The sequence below is a fragment of the Eptesicus fuscus genome, chromosome 9 (genome assembly GCF_027574615.1).
Source record: "Eptesicus fuscus isolate TK198812 chromosome 9, DD_ASM_mEF_20220401, whole genome shotgun sequence".
NCBI classification, from domain to species: Eukaryota; Metazoa; Chordata; class Mammalia; order Chiroptera; family Vespertilionidae; genus Eptesicus; species Eptesicus fuscus.
Window position 1 is genome coordinate 41,216,273 of NC_072481.1, and position 15,129 is coordinate 41,231,401.

General features: G+C 40.8%; 1 protein-coding gene across 4 annotated transcripts in view; it reads left to right on the top strand.

The window, feature by feature from the left end:
- The window catches only part of FGGY (FGGY carbohydrate kinase domain containing), a 398,594-nt gene that overhangs the window by 258,662 nt on the left and 124,803 nt on the right, over positions 1 to 15,129 (top strand). For all 4 annotated transcript variants that reach the window (XM_028142287.2, XM_054720996.1, XM_054720995.1 and 1 more), the window contains exon 9: positions 1,869 to 1,976. In XM_028142287.2, coding sequence (XP_027998088.2) covers positions 1,869 to 1,976 — 108 coding nt within the window. The remainder of the gene's footprint in view (positions 1 to 1,868; positions 1,977 to 15,129) is intronic.

Below are 15,129 nucleotides of genomic sequence, written 5' to 3' on the forward strand. Positions count from 1 at the left end.
GCCAAGATAGCCATCAGCATGCAAACAGCTTTCACGAAAATATTTTTAAATATTTAGGTGGATTGCAGAGGATTAAAGCACTCATAAATATACAAATGTGCTTTCTTTTTCTCCCTCAAAACAAGTTGTGCTTGGGTCCTCCACGAGCGCAGGGCCTGGGAGTGTTGGGAAGTGCTGTGGAAGCATACTGCTGTGTCTTTGCTGCCTTGCTTACCCAGGATGTCTGATGAGAAGCATGTGACTCCAAATATCTGAGCACAAATAGGAGTCCACTCAGAACTTGCTCCCTGGACAGAGCCAGGCAGAGCCTCCCACTGACGTACTGAGCAGCAGAACCACAATCTTCTATGAAGACCTGCTGTTTCACCTCAACTGGTGAAATCCTCTATGTCTAAGCTCACGTCCATTCTCTAAGAAGCCACCTCTGGACCACCTCCCTCCTCACTCCCGGTGCTCCTCCACCTTTCATGTTTTTCTCTACCAGCCTGTGGACCACACTGTGTACGTGTGTGTGTGTGTGTGTGTGTGTGTGTGTGTGTGTGTGTGTTTAAAATATGTTTTTATTGATTTCAGAGAGGGAGATAGAAACATCAATGATGAGAGAGAATCATTGATCGGCTGCCTCCTGCACACCTCCTACTGGGGATTGAGCCCGCAACCCAGGCATGTGCCCTGACAGGGAGTCAAACCGTAACCTCCTGGTTCATAAGTCGACACTTAACCACTGAGCCACACCGGCTGGGCCACACTGTGTTTTGTTTGTTCATTTCCTTGTGGAGCTCCCTCTAGATGGGCAGCTTCTTGAAAATAAGAACTTTAATTTATCTCTGTGTCCCTAGGACCCAACAGAGGGAGATGGCATGCTGTAGGGTGATTACTAAGTGCAGGTAGAAGGAAGGGGATGTGTCAGTTATGTATTACCACATACATGCTAGGTAACAAACAAACACAGCATCTTAGTGACGTACAATAGGACGTGTTTTTGTTCACACATCCCTCAGGGCGATTCTGGTGACCTGGGCTTGTTAGCGACTGGTCGACTAGGAGGGTTTGCTGATCTTGTTTTTGCTCTCATATGTGTGAAGCATCGCCTGCAACGGCTGGGCTGACGCAGCTCTGTTCATGACTTTCCATCCAGCAGGCGAGCCTGGGCCTGCTCTCATGGCAGAGGTAGAGGAGCAAGAGGAGGAGCAGAGAAACACACAGGCCTCTTGAGGGTGAGGCCTGGAAAACTGGCACAGTGTCTCCTCTACCTCATTCTGTTGGCCACAAATGACCAGGCTGACCCAGATTCAAGAGGAGGGGACCCCACTCAATGAGAGGAGCTGCAAGGCCACATTGCAAAGGGGGTGGGTACATGGATGAATGGAAAATGGGCATAGTGTTCACAATCAGTCCACCATAGAGGGGGAGCCAGCAAGGAAATGTTTCATTATTTTCTTCCCAAACTGATCTCTTTTGCTATCTGGCATCTAAATGGATTTATTGGAAAGGTTTCCAAAGATGAAGCCATGTCCTTCCTTTAGAGCAGTGGTTCTCAACTTGTGGGTCACGACCCACAGGTTGAGAACCACTAGCAGGGTCGCCTAAGACCATCGGAAAACGCAGATATTTACATTACGATTCATAACAGTAGCAAAATTACAGTTATGAAGTAGCAACGAAAATAATTGAGGAACTGTATTAAAGGGTCGCGGGATTAGAAAGGTTGAGAACCACTGCTTTAGAGGGAGTGACTTCCCTCCCATGAAAGCTGTTGAATAAGAAGCTAAATGCCATAGTCATATAATCACTAGATGGGAGGATGAGAAGGCTCCTTCTAGCCCTAAAGGTCAATATTTTCACAGACCTTGTCTCTTTCTTTCCAGATTAGCAAAGACCCGATTTTCGTACCAGGCGTCTGGGGCCCTTATTTCTCAGCCATGGTTCCTGGGTTCTGGCTGAATGAAGGTGGACAGAGTGTTACTGGGAAATTGGTAAGTTGACACTTTTTCCATTATGATCTGTAACGTTTTTACGCTCATGACCAGCTCATTTGTCACACTACCCATACACTGAGTATCTGGAAGGTTTGCGGGATCCTAAATCAGAAGAACTAACTTTCTCTTAGTGTGCAGTCTAACCTATAGAGCATATGAAGCACGTGCTTGCCAGAGGAATAAATGTCAGTCTGGGCGGTGATGACTAACCCATCTTCTCATCTGTCTTTCATCCAACAATCCTTTCATCATGGCAGCAAGAGTGATATTGTATTCTGTGAAAAGGACCGCGGTACTCCCCAGCCCAGATCCTTCCGTGGTTCCCCATAGCCCTGGGGACATAGTTCAGACAGTTTTCTGTGTGCATCATTCCCTTGTGGTGTTTCCTCTCCAGTCCCACACCCGTACTTGCCACCAAGGCTAGATCGCCTTCCTCATGCCTTCCCCAGGACTTAGATTACTCCACTCCTCTGTGCCTTTGAGTGTGCTTTCTTCCTGCCCCAAGAGTTCTTTACCACCTTGATCATTTTACTTGTCCTTTAAGACACAACTCTACTTCTTATCACATTCTGTCATGCGTATTGGTTTACTAACCTGCCTTTTCCAGAAATCTGTGAGCTCCTTAAAGGCAGGAATGCTTCTCTTTGTATCCAGCTCAGTTCTTAGAAGGGACTTGCTAAAAATTTGTTGAATGCCTGCAGTTGTCCAACAGGGAAGACAGAAATCCAGAAACATGACTGAGCACTGTGCCAGAGGTACAAGGCACAGAGTTGGCACAAAGCAGGGTTAAGAGACTCTTTGCAGGGAAGAAGGCATTAGTGCTGAGCCTTATATGATAAATAAAAACAAAGAAGGAAACAAGGGTCGGAACACTCTTCGAGGCAGGAGAACTGGCATAGGAACAAAGACATGGGAGCGAAAATAACAAGGCATATTTGAGGGTAATTGCAAATAGTCCAGAATTTCAGCTGTGGCATAAACTTGTCTTAGAAGAATGACTTACCATAAAAGAGAGTTGGGCAGGGACCACATCATAAGAATTCCCTGTAAAGCATGCTAAGGAATTGAATTTTATCTAGTCGACCAAGACCAAGGGGAACCAGTGAAAGGTTGGAAAAATGGACAGGAATGTTCAGATCTCAGTCGTAAAACCTCTGGCTAGCAGCGCTGAGAAGAAGGCCTGAGGACATGTGGCTAGAGGCAGGGAGGCCAGTTTTAGTAGGTTCACCCACAGACCAAAAGCCATGAGGGCATGGATGAGGACGGTGGCGCTGATGACTGAGGTAAGATGGGCTGGCCTCAGAGGGATTAGACCTGGAAGGCAAGAGAAAATGAGACTTAGCCTCACTTACCCAACCTCACATTTACATGTTATATTGAAATCATCTGTTTATGGCAGTGGTTCTCAACCTTTCTAATGCCGCGACCCTTCAATACAGTTCCTCATGTTGTGGTGACCCCCAACCATAAAATTATTTTCGTTGCAACTTCATAACTGTAATTTTGCTACTGTTATGAATCGTAATGTAAATATCTGTGTTTTCCGATGGTCTTAGGTGACCCTACTAGCGGTTGAGAACTGCTAGCAGGGTTGAGACCCACAGGTTGAGAACCACTAGCAGGGTCGACTAAGACCATTGGAAAACACAGATATTTACATTATGATTCATTCACAGTAGCAAAATTACAGTTATGAAGTAGCAACGAAAATAATTTTATGGTTGGGGGTCACCACAACATGAGGAACTGTATTAAAGGGTCGTGGCATTAGAAAGGTTGAGAACCACTGGTTTATGGTCTGATTCCCCACCAACTCTTCTAAATTATTCAGTCAAATTAAAAGTGACTTGCCCAGCTGGCAGGGCTCAGTGGTTGATCATTGACCTATGAACCAGGAGGTCATGGTTTGATTCCTGGTCAGGGTACATGCCCGGGTTGCGGGCTCGATCCCTAGTGGGGGGTATGCAGGAGGCAGCCAATCAATGATTCTTTCTGATCATTGATGTTTCTCTCTCTCTCTCTCCTTTTTCCTTTCTCTCTGAAATTAATAAAAATGTATATATTTTTAAAAAGCGATCTGATCCAAGAAGGAAAAAGACAAAAAAGAATAAAAGAAAAAAAAATTATTTAAGAAGTGATCTGATCCAGAGCTGGATGGAGATGCAAGTACCCATTAGTATCTATTTCTCAGTGTATTGCTATTTTATGCTTAGCTGCCTCAAATTCACTTTCAGAGTCAGGGAAGCATAGGTGGTGGATGGCTTCCAAGAGCATATTCTCTGCCCTTGCTCTTGTGACAGGGTGCAGAGATGAATTAATTGACTTAGACCCCCACCACTCCCTGGTTTTAAGGAGCTCCTTGTCTAGTAGGCAAGCTCAGTGAGTGTAAAGTAAATAACATCTGATTGGTCTTAATAACCAGTGCTGGAAATGTCCGGGAGTGAGACATCACTGAATGTCTACGGCACGCTGGGACTGGAGCTTTACATTCTCCTGTTTAAACCAGTGCCATGTGTTTATACAGCTTTCAATGTAAATATCTGTTCCTTTTCTGTGACACATTGAAACCCATTACTGAAATATTGCCTTTTTTAACCTTGCATCATGGTGCCATCACCCTTAGCCGACCCAGAACTCATAGAGAACACAACCCAGAGGCTTTTTACAACAAGAATAATGATCCAGTAAACCAAGTCTTTGTGCCAGATGCATTGTCCATGAAGCTGTCCATCAACAGGTTTTCGGAGACTTGGTATGCAAATTGAACATCTGTGTCAGTCTGGAAATGCTTTTCCCAGTATTTGACTCCGAGTTTGCTCTGTTGCTATGGATATAAGCCATCTTCATCCAAACGTTACGTTACTGCAGAGAAGAGTTGGTTATTCCTCCTTCCTGAGCCAGAATTTAAATAAAAATTATAACCTCTTTACCATTAAATAACCTCCCATAATAGTCCAGGATGGTGTTCCATAGGAGTCATGAGAATTGTTGGCCTTTATCTGGTTAGTTGATTGGGCACCATCAAGTAATCAGGCTGCATTTGTCATTCCACGTTGGGCAGTTCTACGTCTATAGTTTCCTTGGACATATGGATGACTCATGGCTTACAGAGAGTGAAATCTTAGGAATTCTAAACACTAGCATAATAGGGTGAAATCTGAATCAAGAAGAAAACAGACTGTCTGCTAAAGCATCAGTCCAGGGAGGGCAAGCAAAGAGATAGAAACAAAAAGTAAAATGAGAATAACAATAATGATGGTAATAGTAGTAACAACAATAATCTCACCTTACTGAGTGTGTTGTTTATCCACAGGAAGGATTTGTGTACATAATCTTGTTAATCCTTGAATGGTATTCAAAATAGTCACAATGCCTGATATTTTGAAGGCTTATTTCCCAGATTTCATTCCAAGAGCTTTTCACGTACTATCTCATTTAGCCCTCTCAAAACCCCTGTGAGATAGGAACAGCTATTGTCCGTGTTTATAGGTTGAGGAATAGAAAGCTGGAGTAGTAAGCACAGCCTGGAGAGATTACCGATGCCCTCACAATGGCCTTTTTACATGGTTCCCTTGCAATTCACCTCTCCTTTTCCTTTCCTTCTTCTCCTTTGTTCTTTTATGACAGCGCATTGCCGTCATAGAGGACACCGTAAGAGGAAGTGGCATCTTTTATGTTTTGTTTCATATGCACATTGTCTCTCATATGCCATGTCTGAAAGTGTCTGTTCATTATTACATTGTCCCCAGTATATTCTAACCACAGTCATAAATACACCCTCTAAAGCAGGAGAGAGGAGAATGGAGATGAGAAGTGAAGCCAAGGAGGGAAAAGAAGAGAGTTTGGAAAAATAAAAATGATCTAAACTCTAGATTTGAAAAATAGATATTTTGTCTCATTTCTACAATTAAATACAGATCTTCCATCACAAAGCAAGTTCTTCATTCCAAGCATGTGGATAAATTGGTACTTTGCAAAAAATGTCCATCTGGTTAACTTCAGGATGAAGAAAAATAGGATAGGATCTTTTCTGGCTCTGGAACCCTTGCTGTTTCATCTGACTGAGATTTGGACTCATTTTTTACTCATTTCAAGCTTGTGCCTCTAATATTTATTTCCCCTTAGAAAAGCACACACCCGCACCCCACAGATGATTGATTTCAGTTACATCAGTCAAGCACCCATCAAGGATTGTCTCGTGCTTGTCAATACTCTCTCCAGAACAGTTGTGCAAAACACATTGCTTTTAGCCCAGACTTTTTCCACAGAACTTAAATTCACTGCATCCAGATGCGGAGCTCATTTCCAACTGGACCTTGGCCATCTCTCTCTCCACGCACCCTTGCCTCTCGTACTTGAAGTCACTTTTATTGTGTGTGTGTGTGGGGCGGGGTGTCGGGGAAGGAAGGCTACAGCAAGTTTCTAAGCCATCTCTGTGACGACATTGGCTTTCTGGGATCATCACCTTGGGTTGGGGTTTACCTTTGAATTGTTTGAACCCAGAATTTAAATTTATGAACTTGAGCCACAAGGTCACAATGTAGCAGTTTGCCTGGCCTCCTCCCTCATTATCAATGCCAGTCAGCCTGGGGCTAGCCTTAGGAAGACAGCCTGTGTGTGAAGAGCTTGCAGTATTCACAGTGCTGAGGTAGTGATTTCATTCATTCGTGATTACTCTGAGCCAGTCGAGAATATTATCACATGATTCCTGTCTTCTAGTAGCTTGTTATCTTATGGGAAAGTTGGATATACAACTGATAGTTATAATTTATTACTGCACATAACAGTAGATTGCACTGCCCTTCAGCCTGCTGGGGATATGTGTTAAGTGCCAAGCGCTTTTAGGCTCTGTTAAGATGCAGTATTTTATCTGATCTTCGCAGCATGTGTATGTGTGTTATGATGTCAATTTTACTAGTGAATAAATAGAACAGAATAAACAGAACAGTAAGGGAACTTGATCAAGGTCTTTCCGTTGTAAGTGGGAGAGCCTGATTCAAACCCGTCATCTCCCGCAAGCCCCAGACCTTTCCAGAACTGGGTCTGACTTGTGTAGATATATGTTTCTGAGTGTTTCTTAGAATTCTCTTGTAGATTCCCTTGAGAAGCAATTACTGTCAGTTAGTGACTTTCTGTTCAAGCGTTGTGAAGCAAGTGCAGTTGGCAGGCTTTGTGAGGCCATGAGAGAGACGTACGCATATCAGTATTGACAGCATCTATGTGTAGACATATAGGTGTGTCCCCAGCATTTCATATTAGCTAATTGGAATGACTTCATGGATACAGGGACCAACTGCGTAAACAAATGGCTCCTGGATCTCTCCTGCCCAGGCATTCACTATATTTTTTCTATACAACCCAGATTCCTACACAGCCAATTCCCTTCTTGCTTCTACTCTTTTCCCTTCTAATTCCTATGTCAGTTGGGGCTGCTATAACAAGGTAGCATAGGCTGGGTGGCTTACATCCAACAGAAATGTACTTCTCACAATTCTAGAGGATGGAAGTCTAGATCCGGTGTCAGCATGGCCAGAGCCCTTTTCCGGGTTGCAGAGGGCCATCTTTTTGTGTCTTCACATGGCTGAAGGGGAGAATTCTGGACTCTTCAGACCCTTCTAAGGGCACTAATCCCATTCATGGACTCCATCCACTCTCATGACCTAATCACCTCCCTAAGGCCCCGGCACCCAGCACCATTATATTGTGATTAGGATTTCAATGTATGAATGCTGGGAAGATACAGACTTTCGGTCCACAATACCCTCTCTAAAGATTGCAGTTAAAGCAATCTTTCTAAACCTAGATATGACCCCGTCACTTTTGATAGCTCTCCAATGATCTATGGAATAAAGTCCAATCTTCTTATAGTGATACCAGTGGTCCTGCTCACAAATCTGTGTGTAAGTAGCTTGCTGCTGCTTGCCTCAGCTGGCCGCCCGCCCATCGCCGCTTTCCACCACACTGTAGCTTGCTGGGCACCCTTCTGCTGATCGGTCATTACCTTCACGGTGCAATGACTATTTGCCTATTATCTCTTTATTGTATAGGAAGAATTTATTTTCACAGCTACTATTTACTGAGTGCCTACTATGTGCTAGGCACTGTTCTGAATGAAAAAAAAAATATCCGTGACTAAAACAGCCTCTTCTGTCCCCCCTCCAAAAATCTGTCCCCTTGTCAAGCTTACAAACTAACAAGAGGAGACAGATAATACACAAGAACATGATAAAGCAATAAGTAAATTAATCTTATTTGGTGATATAAGTTGTTCAAAGTAATAGAGAAGGAAAGCTTGTGATTCAGCAAGCAATTTGCAATTTTAAATGAGGTCAAGGTAGACCTCATTGAAATGACATTCAAACAAACAAGGAAGGAAAGGAAAGCCGGAGAAGATCCTACCAGGCCTAGGGAACAACCAGTGCAAACATCCTGAGGAGGTTGCCTGCCTGGGCATTACAGAAATAGCAAGGAGGCCACATGGATAGAGCAGAGTGAACCAAAGTGAGAGTTGTAGGGAATAAGTTCAAAGAGGTACTAGGGGTGCCGGTTAATAATGCAGAGTTTGTAATCAAAGAAAACACCATAATTTCAAGAAAAACATCAAAAGTGCTTTATTCAAAGTAATGTCCATCGCTAGCTACACATTTCCCCCATCTTTAGGTAATTTGTGGATACTGTCCCAATAGAACTTTTCTTGTTTTGAGGCAAACCATTCAGAGAGCCAATTTTCCACTTCTTTGTATGTATTGAAGTGCTGCTCAGAAAGTGCATGTGCCATAGATAGGAACAAGTGGTAATCTGAAGGAGCAAGGTCTGGTGAATACAGCAGGTGGGTTAATACTTCCGAGGCAAGATCTTTTAATGTGTCTTTAATTGGTTTTGAAGTGTGTGATGGTGCGTTATCATGAAGCAAAATTACTTTGCCGTGTCTTCTGGCCCATTCTGGTCATTTCACGATCAAAGCATGGTTCAAATTGATTATTTGTTGTCAGTAGTGATCAGTATTAACAGTTTCACCTGGTTTTAGAAGCTCATAATACACCACACCTTCCTAATCCCACCAAACGCAGAGCATTGTCTTCTTTCCAAAGCGATTTCGCCTTGCAGTCGATGTTGATGGTTGACCTGGATTAACCCATTATTTTGTGCATTTGGTATTCTCAAAATCCACTTTTCATCACCAGTCACAATTCGATGCAAAAAAGACTTTCTTTTGTGCTGTTGAAGCAACATTTTACTGATGACTTTTCGGTTTTCCATTTGTCTTTCGTTCAGTTGATGTGGCACCCATTTTCCTTCCTTTAAAATCTTTCCCACTGCTTGTAAACGATCGGAAATTGTTTGCTGAGCAACGTTTAATCTTTCTGCAAGTTGGTTTTGAGTTTGACAGGCATCTTCATCCAATAATGCTTGTAATTGTTGGTCTTCAAACTTTTTCAGTTGACCTGGACGTTCTTTGTCTTTCACATCGAAATCATCACTTTTAAAGCATGTAAACCAGCGTTCACAAGTATCTTGAGGTGGAGCATGTTCACCATAAGCTTCCCGAAGTCTTCAGCAGCACTTTTCTTCAAAATAAAGTAATGAAGTAAAACTTACCACAAATGCTCTTTTTTTGGCACGAAATTTGACATTTTTAAGCATAAAAATATCTATGATGCTAACATCTTCAGAAAATTTGACATAGGAAGTTTTGAAGCTTGTTGTCAATACAACAGAATAACATACATATCAAATCGCATATATATCAACATATGTGTAACTCCATTTATTGAAAAAAATCCGTATTATTAACCGCTACACCTAGTAATCAGGGGCCACTATAGGAATTTTAGCTTTTATTCCAAGTGAAATGGAAAGCCATTGGAGACTAATGAGCACAGGAGAGATATGATATGACAGGTTTTTAAGGGATCCTTCTGGCTGCTCCCTGCTATGTTGGGAATAATCTCTGGGGTGAGAGTGGGGGAGATGGAAGCAGGTGACCAGAGAGAGGAAATAGTCCAGCTATAATCCAGTCAATGGCAGGGGATCTGGTAAAAAGTGGTCAAATTTTTATTTATTTTGAAGATAGACCCAACAGGATTTCCTGATGGAGTGGACGTGAAGTGTACAGAAAAGAGAGCGGTCCATTTTTGAAGGATAGCATTGTTATCAATGTAGAAGATTGATTAGATGTCAGGGAGGCAGGGGGAGGAAGAAGTCAAGAATTAGTCCCAGGTTTCTGACTGTAGTAACTGATACACCCCCTAAGGTAAGCTTCCATTATTTGTCTTCATCTTAGTAAAGAGCACCATCATTTTTTTATTAAAGCCAGAAAATTAGGATTAATTCTTAACTCATTTGCCCTCTATGCCGACATCCAATCCATTACAAAGTGCTATTGATTCTAAGTCCAAAATATATATCACCAGTTCATCTTTGGTTCTCCATCTCCTCTCCCAGCACCATTGACCGAACCATAATTTCTCTGTCACTATCTATGTCAAGTGCATCTTTTGTACATGGAATAGAGTTGGGTCTTGCTTTTCTATAGTCTTGTAATCTCTGCCTTTTTAGAGTGTTTATCTATCTACATTTAATGTAAAGATGAATATGGTTGGATTTAGGTCTTCCATTTTGCTATTTATTATGCCTATTATCTTTTTTTCTCCGTTTCTTCTTTTCTGCCGTCTTTTGGATTTATTGAATATTTTTCAATTTTCAGAATTTTATTTGCATTTATCTATATACTTTTTAGGCATCATTTTTTTCTTATGAGAAGTCAACCATCATTTGCTTTTTGTTTTTGTTTTTTTATTAATTCTCACCCAAGGATATTTTTCCATTGATTTTTAGGGAGAGCGGAGGAAAGAGAGGGAAAGACAGAGAGAAACATCAATGTGAAAGAAACACATCGATTGGTTGCCTCCTGCATGCACCAGACCAGGGCCCGGCCAGGGAGGACCCTGCAACCAAGGTATATGCCCTTGACCAGAATCAAACCCGGGACCCTTTGGTCTGCAGGCCCACACTTAACCACTGAGCCAAACCAGCTAGGGCTCAACCATCATTTGTATTGTTCTTCTGCTATGTACAGTATATATTATTTTTCTCTGGCTATTTTTAAGATTTTCTGTTAATACCTGGTTTTTAGTATGGTGTGCTCAGGTGTGGTGGTCTTTGGTTTTATCCTTCTTCCTCCAGATTTGAATTTGTAGATTGGTGTCTTTCACCAAATATGGGGAAATTTTAGCATCTATTTATTTAAATATCTTTTTCTACTCTATTTGTTCTCACTTGTTCTGCTGTAACTCCAAGTACACATATTTAAAAATTTTGACTAGTATTCCACAGGCCCCTGAGGGATTCTGAGGTTTTTTTTCTTCCCTCTCCCCCTCAATTAGATATTCTTTCTGTTAGGTCTGTTTTCAAGTTCATTGACTCTTTTCTCTGTTACCTCCAGTTAGCTGCTAGGCCGATCCATTAAATATTTATTTCAGATATTATATTTACCAATACTAGATTTTTTCTTCCTTTTTTGGCTTTAAATCTTTATTGTTGAAAGTTTTACATATGTCCTCTTTTTCCCTCATTGACCCCTTCTAGCATACCTCTGCCCCCCCACTACCAGCCTTCACCACCCTATTGCCTGTATCCATGAGTTATGTATATATGCATACAAGTTCTTTGGTTGATCACTTCCCACCCCTACCCTCTTCCCTCTCAGATTCCACACTCTGTTCCATGCTTCCATGTCTCTGGGTCTATTTTGTTCACGCATTTATTTTATTCATTGGATTCCACATATGAGTGAGATCATGTGATACTTGTCTTTCTCTGACTGGCTTATTTCACTTAGCATAATACTCTCCAGGTCCCTCCATGCTGCCTCAAAGGGTAAGATATCCTTATTTTTTACTGCTGCATAGTATTCCATTGTGTAGATGTACCACAGTTGTTTTATCCACTCATCTGCTAATGGGCACTTGGGCTGTTTCTAGATCTTAGCTATTGTAAATTGTGCTGCTATGAACATAGGAGTGCATACTTTCTTTCTGATTGGTGTTTTGGGTTTCTTAGAATATATTCCCAGAAATGGGATCACTGGATCAAATGGCAGTTCCATATTTAATTTTTTAAAGAAACTCCATACTGTTTTCTATACTGGCCGCACTAGTCTGTATTCCCACCAGCATTGTACTAGGGTTCCTTTTTCTCCACATCCTTGCCAGCACTTGTCATTTGTTGATGGTAGTCATAGAATTTTCATTTTTAGTAGTTTCTATTTCTTTGCTATTTTCTATCTCTGTATTAATTATGATAATATTACCCTTTATATCCTTAAGCACTGTTAAATTATCAGCTTTAAATTTTTTGTCTTCTAATTCTAACATTTGTGTCATCTCAGGGTCATTGTTCATTAAATGGTTTTCTCTAAAGGTGGGTTAATTTTTCTATTTCTCTATGTCTAGTAATATGAGGTCATATTTATAACATTGTGCTTTGATATATTCTAAGACACTGGATTCTCATTTCTCTAAAGAGTATTGATTTTTTGTTTGTTTGCTTTAGTAAAGATAATTTATTTGGCTCAATTTGAACTTCAGATTTTGTCTCTCCTGTGCTAGCACCTTCTGAAATCCCTCTTGAGTTCTTTGCTGGGTTACTTATAATGTAATTCAGAAATCATCCAAAGATTAGTATTGCATTTATATGCATAATGCTGAGCTCCCTTTCTATGGTTCCCACTACCCCCACCTTACTACTAGCTGCTATGGTTGCCTTGAACTCTGACCTCTCATTTCTTAGCCCAGAAGACTGCATATGTCTTGAGTATTAGCAATCCTCTATGACTTTGATTGGGGCATGTCCTCAGGCAAAAATCTGAATTATTTCTTTTAAAGCAAATAGGATTACATTAGTACCCTGAGTCTTCTGTGTCTTCCATTGTGCTTAGAATAAAATCTAAAGCCATTGCCACAGCCTGCTTGATTCTCCCTACTTCCTAGCTCCCTATCCTCATTTCACACATCTTTCCTACATGCTTACTCTAGTGGAGTCTCACTGCATTCTTGCCAATTCCTGACATATGATGCTCTACTCACTACAGAATCTTTGCCTTTTTTATTCTCTTTACTTAGAAATTATTGATTCTTTTTTTTTATGTCTTAGTTTGAATTTAACCTCCACCTTTTCCCTAAACCCTCTATTTAAATCAGTCCTTCAAATCACTAATCTCTCTGTAATTATTATACTTATTTATTGACTGTCCCTATCTTTCAGTAGAATATAGTCTCCATTTGGACACAGTTTACATCTGTCTTAATTGCAATAAATCCCCTGTGCTTACTTACTAGGACTAGAACAGAGTAGGTGTTCAATTAATTCATTTGTTGACTCTGTAAAGAAACTTACCATCAAGGCCATATTAGAATATTGGCATGCCCATCTTCCACTCACAGGCAGTGACTTTCATTTATCTGTGTATCCTGATTATTAGATTGGTGGTTGGCACAAGGTAGCCATATATCACATTCTAGTAAGTGAACTAATTAAACTACAAAAACACACAAAGCAACCAGCTTTGATGGTGAATAAAACTGACTAAACTAGTTCTGCATTAAATCTGAATTCATCCACTTGTAAGTGAAGTTGTTCTACATAAAACCAATATTAAGTTGTAAAAAAAAAAAAAAAAAGATGGCATTTTCTTCTAGGAATGTTGGTTGTTCTTAGGTTGGGCTTTCTTCTTTCCTTAGATTTTCATGATAGTTTTAAAGCTGGGAAAAATCAGGCAAAATGTTTTCACTTTAAATTACAAAACTAGGTAAATGAAGAGCTGGAATAGCTTAGATGAAAAAAAGCGACACTACAAGTAAATACTAGTGGAAAGAAGGCAGGTGTGGCAAGTGATGACCATTTCTCTGTGCCTAATGATTTCTATATCTGCAAAGCAAGATGAAATACAGCCTCAAGACTCATACATGAAACTGATTTTAATACAGAAAAACTCTTCATGCAATAAGATGTCTTTGTCTTAGCAAAATAGAACCTAAAATTCTTCAACTCTAAGTTTGCCTTTGTTACGGGTTTCCTTGCATGTGAACTTTTTGCCAACAGTTTTAATATCTCAGGCAATGTAGTTCTCTGTGTAAGTTTACAAACAGTTGTGTATTTGTCATGTTAATTTGTTAAATGTTTAACAGAGAGAACTAGACATGTTCTCGTCCACAATCATGCCCTGAGTCAGAAATGAAATTGGGTCTCAGGATTTCTTGTCTGTGCTTTCTCTGCAAGGGTCAAAACCTCAAATACCCGAAGCAGTCAGCGCAAATGAATAAACAGACTTGGCAAATAAATATTTTTTCTACTCCCACAGAGAAATTTTTCTTTCAACTCGTACTCTAGGGCTGAATTCCATGATCCCTCCTTTGACAGAGAGAAGGGCATAGAGAAATAGATTTCCACGACAATGAAGTATTAGTGCAGTTCTGATGATACATTGATGAAATCTGTGTCTGTTGTTGGGACGTGATAGGGAGTAGTGGTGCTTCTTACAGACTGTCTGAGGGATCAGTCACCACTCTGCTCCAGCTGATTCTTGTCATAAGGGAGCATGGGTGGCCCATATCTTCAAAAGAAACCCAAGTATGGATATTAAGTAAAATCTTCAAATTTTAAAATATTGGCTCATTTTTTAAAAAGCATTCTATTTCCCAAATAAAATACATCTGTGGGCCAGATGCCACCTCATACTGACCATTTTTGATCACTGTGTTATACTATATTGCATTTCTATTCCTCCCATGTTCTAAAGGCAGATGCCACCTTTGTAAGGAAGGGCCAGAAATCTAACCCAAGTTATATATTGTAAGGTGGCCTCTCCCTCTTGATCTAGAGCCATCTTGAAGATCTGACACAATCCAGCGCGGGCTTCCTAACTAACCAAATAGTTGGTAGACTTTTCTGCCTACCCTTCTAACTGCTTGCTCTCAGAGCTGAAATCTGAGAAGATGTAGGGGAAAAGAAAATAGAACTAGAGTTAGAATAGCTCTGTCTATATATTTCTAAGGCAAACCACTTGGCAAATACAGTGATTGTGGTTAAACTGGTTATTTCATTGGAAAACAAGTAACCACTAATGGGACACTGTGTTCTTCTATATTGT